Source organism: Pinus tabuliformis, chromosome 7, assembly GCF_031772625.1.
Source record: "Pinus tabuliformis cultivar Carrire ecotype Pingquan chromosome 7, CPIR1, whole genome shotgun sequence".
NCBI lineage: Eukaryota > Viridiplantae > Streptophyta > Pinopsida > Pinales > Pinaceae > Pinus > Pinus tabuliformis.
The window spans coordinates 985,451,685-985,464,042 of NC_142293.1; the positions used below are offsets into that span (position 1 = coordinate 985,451,685).

General features: G+C 34.2%; 1 protein-coding gene across 1 annotated transcript in view; it reads right to left on the reverse strand.

Moving 5' to 3' along the window:
* Positions 1-7,861: 7,861 nt before the first annotated feature.
* The window catches only part of LOC149250910 (protein TIC 22, chloroplastic-like), a 176,263-nt gene continuing 171,766 nt past the window's right edge, over positions 7,862-12,358 (reverse strand). Inside the window, exons 5-9 of the mRNA XM_089459273.1 lie at positions 9,387-9,437; positions 9,170-9,229; positions 8,889-8,963; positions 8,724-8,759; positions 7,862-8,564 (exon numbers count right to left, since the gene is read on the reverse strand). Coding sequence (XP_089315399.1) covers positions 8,475-8,564; positions 8,724-8,759; positions 8,889-8,963; positions 9,170-9,229; positions 9,387-9,437 — 312 coding nt within the window. The 3' untranslated portion in view covers positions 7,862-8,474. The remainder of the gene's footprint in view (positions 8,565-8,723; positions 8,760-8,888; positions 8,964-9,169; positions 9,230-9,386; positions 9,438-12,358) is intronic.

A 12,358-nucleotide genomic window follows, 5' to 3' on the forward strand; every position in this document is an offset into this window, starting at 1 on the left:
CTCATGGCATCAAAAGCCAAAGTGTTGGTATAGAATTTTTTTAGGACACTTTTGTTATATGGTAGCATGGTCTACAAGCCCTCAATGCCTTTCTTACCCATCTTAATAGCATTTCGCCCCATATTCATTTTACCATGGAAACTGAATCAAATAAATCCCTTCCTTTTCTTGATGTCCTTGTCATCCAACTCCCTGATGACTCCCTTACCCGCCAAGTTTACAGAAAAAAGACCCACATTGATTGTTACCTTCACATCTAATCTCACTACCACCATTCCCAAAAATTTGGTGTCCTAAAAACTCTCATCTCCTGAACCCTTAAAATATCTGTTCCCCAGTTATTTCCCTCAAAAAACTCCCACCTAATACAAGCCTTCAAAGTTAATGGAAACTCTTCCTCACAAATTCATAAAGCTTTCCAAGTCACCTCTCACCCCAAATCCATCAACTTTACCCCCTCCCCTCTCATTGGCCAAGTCTCTCTTCCTTACATAAAAGGAACCACATAGAGCATTTGTCAAGATTCTATCCAAAAACAACATCAAGATCGTATTCAAGCCCATAAAACCCTCAAACAGTTATTTTGGTCAGCCAATGATAAGATTGATCTCATGCAAGCTACCAAATTCCTTGTTCATGCAGAAAAACATACATTGGCAAAACAAGTCGACTGGTCATAGCCTGCTTAAGGAGCACATCGTAGATAGCAACCATCACCGAGTGACTAAGTCTTCCATCACTATTCACTCCTCCAACACCAAGCACCTTATTTGTTTTGACCAGACTTGAATCCTAGCTTGAATCCCATTACTAGAATCATCGGGGAAGCTTTGGAGATCAAAAGGCATCCCAATAATTTCAACAAGGAAGATGGCTATAAACTTGGCCACTTTTGGAAACCAGTAATCCATTAGCTTACTTGTTAACCCCCCTTCCCCTCTTTTTAATTCATATCTTTACATTTTTCCTAATTTTTATTTTAATTGTTATTAACATCCCCCTCTTGTTTCTTATTGTTCACCCGATTAGTGATAGATCATTGATTGTTTACATAATATAAAATGTATTTTAAAATATACTACAAAATTTATTTAATATGCATAAGAATTTATAATATATATTTTAAACTATATAATTATTCATTCAAAAATATCTATTATAATTTATTAAATATTATCTTATCCCCCCTCTTCTTCTTCTTTTTTGACCTTTATTAAATTTCTCTCTCTAAACCTTTATTATATTATTTTTTATCTTTTTTACTGTTTATTTATCTATCTTTAACCATATTAATGCATTTAATAAATTATTCCCTCCATTATTTATGTATTATTTTAATAATTGTATCCCCCTTTTTATCACGTATTAATCACTCTCATTACTTAACGGTCATTTGATTGTTTACAGTTTAATCAGTGATTATTGATTGCCTGTTAATCTAGTCTCAAATCTCTCCTTATTTAAGGTTTGACCAGCTCTTGTGTTTATCATTTGTTTGCTTTCTAGTCCGTGGTGATGGGTGGAGTGTTCACCCAAAATGTCGGACAGGGTAAATTCCCACAGTTTATTTTCGAAAATTTCAAACAAAATTGCATTTTTTAAATCGGGAATGTGTGTTTGAGATACCCCAAGGTGATCAATGGGTGATCATGTTGTCCACGCACATTTAGCGCAACAATTTCCAAATTTCAACCTTGAATGCAATTTTTTCATTACTTCTCACTAAATAAAACTCCCTTTTTTCAGAGATTGTAAAAAATCATACCAGGGTGGTGAAAATTGGTGCCCATAGTGCTACTATGTGGATATGATTCGAATTAAATGGACAACTCTTTTATTCAAAGCTTGGTTTAGGTTTTATTGTGAGTTGAAACTTACTACCTAGAGTCATTCATGGACATTAGCAATAGTGGTCCTAGGGGTAAAATAATCAAACCAAACATCATATTTCTCTTTATTCGACTCTTGAAAGTGCATTTAGGCAAGCACAAGTTGAGACTAATGAAGTGATTATGAATGAACTACATCAATTAACTAAAAGAAAATTTTCTCAAGTCGAGACAAATGACGTGAAAAGATATGGACTCTAATTAGCATAAAAACTTCCTTAAAAGCACCACAACATACACTTGATGTGCAATAGTCCTAGTGAAAATTGAAACCATACAAACTTGAAAACATTCAAATGCATTCTCCATTAATTAAAATCCTAAGCTTTATAATATTCATATAAATTTTTCTAATTTTCAATAAAATAACTTTCTATTTACAAACTTCCAAAGATATATTACCTTGCTATGCAATTTTGACTATAAACAATATAATGTGAAATAATTAAAAATGTTAGTAGTTATTTTATTTTAGAGGATATCTCGAGGGAGTAGATCCACTAAAAGATATAGTGTCAATCCATATTTTCCTTCAAACAGTATCATTCACCGCACTTCATGAGAGCTAACAAGTTAGAAACTATTACATGGATATACTACATAATGGAGTTATGCAGCCCCTTCTCTCAATTATATTAAATGCATTTCATCATTTAGGTTGTTTGTATGGGATGAAAATATTGTTTTTAATTCGTAAATTACCTTGAGCAAAATAAAAACATATTTTGTACTTAAACACACCATGTTGAAGTTATTCATTGTGTTCATAATGTTGGAGTTTGAATTAAAATTGAAATATTTTCACATTGCATTTTCATAAACTCTGACTCATCATATTTATTAAAACCACATGTCTTTATACTAAAAATTGCACACCAATAATGATACTATATTGACTATTCAGTGGGCATTGACAGTAGAATTCACTAATAATGAAAATTAATTTATATATAATTGTCAAATTTATTGATATACTAGTCTACGAAGTTCCCAGAAAAAAAATAAGGTCATTAATAATTAATATTAATTTAATATAATTTTCAAATTTAATGCCAATGTCATTGAAATATATTATATCAATAGTTTATTTATTTTAAATATTTTTCATCAATGCTTAATGATATTATATATTATATCAATGGTTAATTTATTTTAAATTTTTTCCATCAATATTTAATGATATTATATATTTTCTTTTTATCTAATATTATTAGGCAAAGATGCATATTGACGATTTTAAAAAACAATTGTCCATCTTTTTGATATTAAGGTTGTGATTAATGAAATGGAAGTGCAGCATAATGTTTTAATTGGATAGGTATCTCGGCTTAAAGTACTTAGTCCTTACCCTCATCTATTTTTACTTTACATGCACCCATCAAAGAGAAGGAAGTGATTACGTGTTGTAAAAGAAGGCTCACAAAATGGTTGAATAATGACATCAATTACAGTGAATTTTTTAGGGGCGAAATTTTTCTAATAGGTTATTTTTTAGTAATTTTTTAAAAAAATATTCACTTTAGTAAATTACATGTTTTTTTTTTGAATATTCACTTATATTTTATACGTATGATTTTGTCTTCTCCTAAATTTACTTTACAAGCACCCATCAAAGAGAATGAAAATATTAAGGATTATAAAAGGAAGCTCAATGAGGTCAATCCCACTTATACATTTTTTGCACACACAATTTGGTTTTTATTGGGCTTATAGGGCGAAATTTTTCTAATAGGTTATATTTTAGTAATTTTGAAAAAAAAATATTCACTTTAGTAAATTACATTTTTTTTATTGAATATTCACTTATATTCTATACGTATGATTTTGTCTTCTCCTAAATTTACTTTACAAGCACCCATCAAAGAGAATGAAAATATTAAGGATTATAAAAGGAAGCTCAATGAGGTCAATCCCACTTATACATTTTTTGCACACACAATTTGGTTTTTATTGGGCTTATACTGTCATTTTTTTAAAAATGTTGAAAATTAAAATGTAAAAATGTTGAAAATTTACTCTGAAAAATAAAAAATAATAATTAAAAAAATGTTATTACAACATCAACATTTTTTGTTTTCAAATTTTTTTGCACCAAAAAGAATTGGTTTTTATTGGCTTTTACTGTCATTTTTAAAAAATGTTGAAAAATACCCCATATATATATATATATATATATATATATCAACACTTTCCGTTTTCGAGTTGTTTTTCATGTTTTTTTGGGGGTTTTTGGGCTAGATTTCTAGTTTCGAAATTTACATTGTTGAAGCAAAGATCAAGAAAGAGTGGATTTTGGGATTTTTTTGCTAGAGTTCTCATTTCAAAGTTTACATTGTTGAGGCAAAGATCAAGAAAGAGTGGATTTTGGAGTTTTTGGCTAGAGTTCTCGTTTCAAAGTTCTCATTGTTGAAGCAAAGACCATAAAAGAGTGGACAATTTCCTACAACTCTCAATAGTGTAATCAAAAGATAAGTACTTCATATCTTTCTCCCTTAAGATTTCTTGGTTTTTGGCACAGATTTCTAGACAATTTTGAATTGTAAACCTTGTTGAAGAATAATTTCTCCTAGAAGAAAAGTTGTTGGATTTTCTCCCAAGTTTGGATTTCCCAGGGAAAATTTTGTTGTCTCTATTGTGCCTGGTTATCTCTTTATGATCTTATTGTTTTCATTGCATTATTTTTAAAATATTCTATGTATAGTTGTTCAATAATATCAGTGGCATAATACAAACTACATGAGATTATTAGACAGTAATTATTAGACCAGAAGATTGGTTTCTACCATGTATATTGTAGAAAATTCAACACAAGAATCCCAATAGAGGAAGCAAGATCTTTACAAAATAACTCAAAACCATAAATCAATAGTGTTGCTACTGAGAAAATAGTGTTGGCCAACAAAATTATAGAAGTGTATGATGAAAATGTAATTATCCAACAAAAATAAGTAGTATCCTAGATCAAGATCAAGAAACAACATTGAACCTACCAATGACAATAGTTCTCTAAAAAATATGGCACTATCCATATGCTCTGAAGAATCAAAATCCCAATACAACTAGGAGTGCTAATCACAAAGCTCCATTCAAAACCTTTTCAACATACAAATCCAATAAAAGCTGACCTAGGATAGATTGATGCTTTTGAAATGCCCCCATCAGATCGACTCTTAAATGGTTGTTTCATCTCTGTCGATGACAAAGGCTTCTAGAGAAGACTTGTAATATACCTAGCTTATAACATGTAATACAATACTAATAAATAATATCAATAAAAATTAACATATAAGGCACCCATTTGCCAAATGTCAAGACTCTTCATGCATGTGACAATTCAAAGTACACTTGTATAAACATCACATGCTGTAAATCATCATGTTATCAATTATTCAATCATTTCTTCAATATATTTTTGTATATTGAATGTGCAAGTATATTCATCTTGCAGGTCCATAAACTTTCTAATCCTCACCAACAAAAATACCAGTGCTTTTCTGAACTTAGAAAAGCTATTATCAAGCAACAGAACCTTGCTGCATACGCAGAATTGTTACACACCTTGTCTAATGCAATGAAGTTTCATGTTAATAGACGAGACAAGCTTCTTTGCAGTTCCCACAATAGACTTGAACACCATAGTAATTGGCATGCAACAGAAAGTGAATTCACCAAGGCCCCCACAGTGTCTAGAGGACCTACTGCAGCATCAATAGTGCCTTCAGAACAGTATACAGTTCCACTGTTCACATTCAAAGTTCTCATGGCAGCATGATCTACAGCTCCACTTAAAACATCTATACTATGAGTGTCCACAGTTCCACTTACAACATCAACAATCCCTGTTATCATACCTACAATAACTCTTCACATATTATAGCCGCCACTCAGTTTCTCCTAGGACACTCCAGGCTTTTAATACTTCATCCATGTCACAGGTGGACAGGAGAGAGACTTTTTTGAGGGTAAGGATAAGAGTAATCTGGAGTCAACTATGGCACAAGAATGTTATTGCTCTTTGCCTATTCACTTTTCTGTATGTTTTAGTGTGGACTATATCATATTCAACTAATGTACTTGGTTTGGATTTCTATGTATTTTATTTTAAAACTCGGTTGCATTTACTTTGAAAGTAGGTTCTTGGTTAGCAGTAATAAGGTGATGTAGCATATGTATATAGATGGGCAGAAGACAGTTCGGAAAGCAGTCACTCACATATGCACAATCTTAGGAAATTTTGAGAAGGAATGAAGTTCTGTTCTTTTCTTTTCTTTGTTCTTTACGTTTGTGCTCTCCATTGTAAGGATTTACTTCTATGTTTCTATTATGCAATGATAGAGTTGAACAACATTCAACATTATTTTGTTTATTTAATCACTGAGAATGAATGATAGATACAGTTGGGTGGATTTCTCTGTGGGCAAAATATATGTCAACAGTTTGCAAGTTTAACATGCGGAACCTCCTTAACTTCAGTTATGTTGATTTGGGGTAGCATCGGATGTGCTCTAGCCACGAAATTTGGTGGACAGGTTGGGGCACATGAGATCTCCAATACCCAGAAAGGGTTTGGGCAGATTCTAAACAGATCAGGGGATATTAAAATAATCAATATTTTTAATGGAGTCCCAAAGTCTAAACTTAGCGAAAATAAAATATTAATGTGTATTAATATGAATCTGTGTTAGAGTGGTCCAAAAGACATGGATCAAGCCAGATCTAATCTTAGCCGTTGATTAGGGACTTAATCTCGGTTGTTGAGATGTCAACAAGAAAAGTATAAGAGGGGTCTTGAGGGTCACTTGGAGAATACACCAAAGTGGTCAGTCATTCTATTCTCTAGAGTGGGGTTTGCTAAGAGAGATAGAATCAGTGATCGGAGAGCAGCTAAGAGGCATTGAGTACAGAGAGACAGAGAGGCAGAGATAATGTCGGGAGAGCAGCCAGAGAGAGTGACACAAGAGCAACCAGTGCTCACGCAGTGCCACGCAGAGGCAGCTAAATGTTGCGTAAGGCACCAGAGAGGCCAGCGTCGCTGATGCAAAGGGTCAGAGCGCTGATGCAGGGCTGACGCAGGCCAAGATAGGCTGATGCAGGGCCAGCGTTGGGCTAGGAGAGGCTGATGCAGTCCAAATTGGGCAAACGCTGGGGTTTCTGGGGCAGATTGGTGCTGAGTAGCTGCTGGAAGGATTATCCGGGGTTTCAGCCAGTAGATTTGTCAGAAACTGAGAAGTATTACTACCAAGGAAATTCTCTGTTGGGTAGGCCAGTTTCGGCACCCAGGTTGTACTCTGATATTGCTTAATAAGAAAACCCTCAGATAGCTGCACCGGTTTTCCCACATTGGGTTTTTCCGGGGACGTTAGTCCAAAAATAATGGTGTCATATGGTGTGTTTGTTCTTGTTTCTTTTAGTCGCTGATCTGTAATATGTTGAGCATGCACTAGTGTTTATTTTCAGTATTTACATTGTAAATAACGTGTTAAGGAAAATAACAAGTAGGTAGGAATAAATCAGATAAAGTGCATGGAGGGTTTCTAACTAAGTAAACTTAGAAACTTCAACAAGCTACAACAAGAAAAAGATAGCCCTCTAACATGGGCAGTAAACTGGACAGTTTTCTTAGGTAAAATGAACTATTTCATTTGGCATGCCAGTGGATTTGTGAAAGCCTGAAAACTAGGTGCAGCTGCAGGCAGGTTAAAAGGTCGAATCAACAGCATCTTAGTCCATATAGTATATGGAATCCAAGGCAACGTGTATAGCGCTGTTCTTATGAAGTATTCTTAGTTTTAAGTGTACATATGCAGGTCCGATAAACAATCCAAATTATTGTTTGCTCACAGCATAAATCAGTTAAGTCCACTGAAACTATCAGAATATTTTGTATAGAAAAAAACTTTTGAAGCACTGAATTGAAAGAGGACACTTGTCCATTCTATAAACTGAAATGAGGAATAATTCCAGCCATCGGAAAGAAATGCAAATATTGGTAGTTGATACACATTTATGTATGATTTTCTGTACAGTGTCCAAATTGTGATCATGCAGTGTGCATTTCTGCTATGTTCTTTAATCTATGTCTAATTGTTGTCAACGGCTTCTGTGTATCCACAAATCAGGCGTGTCTGTGTAAGGTTTGCATTTAATGCCATTAAAATATAGAATGTGGCAGCTTGCATACTTATCGGTACCAAAGCTTCAATTGCTCTTTATAGGTGTAGAAAACCATGTTTAATATGAGTGATGCCATTTTGCTGGTCTAAAACTCAACTCTCGAACAGCATTTTACATTCTGGGATAACTGACCCAAAGAAATGGATGCTATATACTTCAAAAAATTTATGTGAACATTCCCTAAATGATTTAACTCATTTTTGCAGTTGAACATAAAGAAACTTACAGAATAAATATTGATTGATACTCGAACAGCCATATTACTCGCCCACTTTGGGCATATGGAACAGGACTTTTACATGAGAACAAAGAGTGCATTTCAAGCACGACAGTCGCGCAAATTTAGTCTCTATGTAAGCAACTCCAGAATAAGAGCATAAAAATGTTCTAACATATATTCCCTCCTACCATTCATACAAGGACCTTCTGAATATGTTCAGTTGAACTTTTCCCAGGTGGAATAAAGACTACATCATCCCAGCCTGTTCTCTTTTTACTTTCCTGCAATTTAGCAAGCAGAAATAGAAATGGTAAGCAACTATCAACTTCAAAAAGAATAAAAGAGGAAAGCTAATTTTCTTCAAGAAAGAACCACCAAAGCAAAGCAAATATAAAGACTATGCATTACAGCTGAATCCAAAAAGTCAAGCAAGACTTTACCTCCATTTTTTTGAGGATGCCTTCCAAACTTCCCACCTGGTAAGCAGAAAACCAATCAATTTTAGACTTTATCATTGAACGCACTTAGAAAAGTTTTGCAAATTCCAAAGAACACATTATGCAATTCACCTAATCTGTGGAAGCATCATTAGCTAGCTTTCTTACCAGAATATCTGAGGATAGTCGGGATGCCTTTGGTTGGTTTTTCAAATTCCTTAGCAGTTCTCTTTCTAAATCTTCCTGCCACATCCAAAAATGAGAAGTTCCAAAGCACAATAAACATAGTGGATTATTAAACCCCCAAACATCATTCATCTGATCATTGATATTTGATATTCTGGAATATAGTTATGACTTTACCAAAATAATCTACAAAAAAGAAGTTATAAAAAGAGAAGATATCAGTTATAAACAGTTTTTATAAATAGCAAGTTTTATAAGCAAACCTTGCAGAAGTAGAGTGGATATAACCGTCGATTATTTTTCGTTATAACCAGGCGATCTGACTGCATGTTAATACTGCATTAGAAATCATAATTGTTTAAACATTAAGTCATGCTTAAAATTCCACAGTGGCTCCCTGATTAATAAGATCAAACCAATGAAACAAAGAAGATTAAGCCAGGGATAACACCATAACAAATCCTGAAGAAAAGTCATTACCTGAAACACAGGCACCCCATCAAAGGCTTTTGACAAATCTTTTGACTTCATCTACGAAAGGCCAAAACAGAATCAGTCACCAGAAGATCAAAATAAAAGGTTGCATGGCAAGTTAAAAAATAGAGTTTGCAAACACATAAGCAAGAAAGGTCCAGCATATACAGCCACACAAAAGGAAAATGAAAAGGAAACTACCTAAGTTTAAACGAAGAAGAGAGCAAAAAAATACAGGATTAAAATGCAAAAGTTACCCAACAAGAAGAGTGAAGACCATAATTATCAGACAATGACTTCAGATACATAGATATATATCCATAACAAAGTGTATCTAAAGGTTTAAAATCGTCAATGTAGTCACAGACTCACAACCATTGACCAAAACAGCAGCTGGGGTTTTCTGCACATTACAGCCCTGCTATGGCTTTTTTTCAGGGTTACCATTCAGAAGCCTTACTAGAGGGAAAAAAAGGTATCTGGCAGAAATAAAATGACGCTGTAAACAATTATTTCCTGGGATTTCCTCTACAAATAACTTCAAATTCTAACTCTGTTGATGTATATGTATATGTTTTCAGGTCAACTTGCAGAAGCCGTACTAGAGGAAAAAATGGAATGTGGCAGAAATAAAGTGACGTTGTAGGCAATTATTTCGTGGGATTTCCTCTACAAGTCGCTACAATTCTCAACTGTATGGATGTACATCTATATGCCTATATGCATGTGTATCTGTACAGCTCTATTCTCAAAAAAACGTTTCTCTTTTAAAAGACCAAAACACCTTGAAATTTCTTTGAAATAAGTCTGTTGTCATCATAATAATATATTATAAATCTGACAATACCTAGAATTTTTTATTTTTTTTCACAAAAATTGATGTGCATACTGGCTTAATTTTTCTTGATCAGTAAATCTTATTCTTCTCCAGATACCCATTTCAGCTTGTTTTTCTAAGAACTCTATTTGCAAATCAATGACAAAGGAAACAATGGAATCTGTGAAAAGAAAAAAACAAGTCACACCCATCTCCTCCATCTTTCAGATCAGTAGTTTCTCCTTAAATTTTTGGCACAGTATATCTGGCATGTTTTCCATATCTACTAAATTTAAAAAGCAGTCACTGTGGACTTGTCACTTCTAATGAAAAAATACCTAGTTTCAAATGTTATTTTCAATATTCAGATACAATAAGATTGACTCATGAAAACTAAATAGTTCATAGAGATGAAGAAAAGAAGTTACATTATTTTCAATATTCAGATCAAAGTTGCACGAAGCGGGGACGTGGAAGTGTCATTTCCCAAAAATCTAGGAAGCGAAGCATCTCGGAAGCATCTACTATATATATATATATATATATATATATATATATATATTAAAAAAACATCCAAAATACCAAATTAGTTGTAGAAGACATGAAAACATACATATCTTTACATAAATCAAGATAGATATTGCATCCATTGTACATCAATGATTAATTATTCCAGCATCAACCATCTAGAATCTAGAATCCTCTTCTCTTGTCTAGCCTTTGCCTCTACTTCAATTCTCTAGGGATATTAGTCAACATTGCCTAATTTTGATCAAACAACTTAATCAAAGCCTTATAATATGGTAGAGAAAGCTTAACATTCCTGATCAATGGTTTTGACTTGAGTGAAGGGTACATAATTGCTAAGGCCATGACAAAGGAGTTTAACAATCAACAACGCCAACACTGGGGTACATATAGGGCTTGGTGCTATTGATTAAATGTCAATGACATGCCCTCATACATGATATAATCCAATGGAAAGCCACAATCCCATTGATACTGAAAACTATTAAGTATGTTGAATTTTGAATGGGATATGAAATTCTATTTTCTCCATATTAAGTCTGATGAGGTTGGAACCACTCGCAAACATCCTGAGTCATTTCATGGTAATGTTAAAAATTTAAGTAAAAGTGACATTCTCCTTTATCTTTCGTTACCATTAGGATGGAAATAAGAGATAAAGGAGAATGTCACTTTTACTTTAAGAATTTAATATTACCATTAGGGAGCATCTAGGAAGCATCTAGGGAGCATCAAGGGGCACCTTTGGAGTATTTGGAAAGTGTAGTTACTCACATAACAATTCAAAATTTCCAAAACAAAAAAAACTAAAAAGCCTCGCGGAACCATGTGAACCGTCCACCTTTTCTCGGATCCGCTCATGATCTACGGTGGACACACGCCCAAATCTCCACAAATTTGCACCCGATCCTTCCTAGATCCGCGGATCAGGTAGCAAGAACCACGGATCAGGCCCCCACAGATCCAAATTTCCAGGAATCAACAAAAACAAGCAAAACGAGGATCTAATTTTCGGATCCGCGGTTCTGCCTCCTGATCCTTGGGGGGGTGGGTGCGGTTCCTCCAACACTGATTCAGATATAATAAGATTGACTCATGGAAACTAAATAGTTCATAGAGATGAAGAAAAGAAGTTATTGCTCTATTAATGATAACAAAATTTAAGATATTGTTACCCACCAAAATGGGTAACCCTATAGGAAAAAACTTTTCTCCTATACTTGACAGCCAACAGGTCAGCCACGTAGCCATCAGCCCCTAACGGCCACCACTCGTTGACGATATGCCATTATATCTCCACCACTTGCATCATCCAATTGCTTCTCACCCATACGGCATGAGTGCATGGACGAAGGTGGGCTTCCACTCAAAAGGTACTTTGGTCATCTGTAATCAGGTGCTTAAACTTGTTTGTTTTCGGGCATTTAGTATGAATTGCGAGGTGGAAGAATGATGGGTTTTGACCGTTATCTTGTTCTCTCGCCTTAAATGGAGGGTTAATCTTTGATCATAGTCCATTGGAACCTCCCTTGATGTCCCCAATGGGTATAGGAGGGGCACTACTTGGGAAGCCCTGATTGAGATAGGATAGTTCCATCTTCCCATATACATTATAAGCCCTTATCTCACCTCC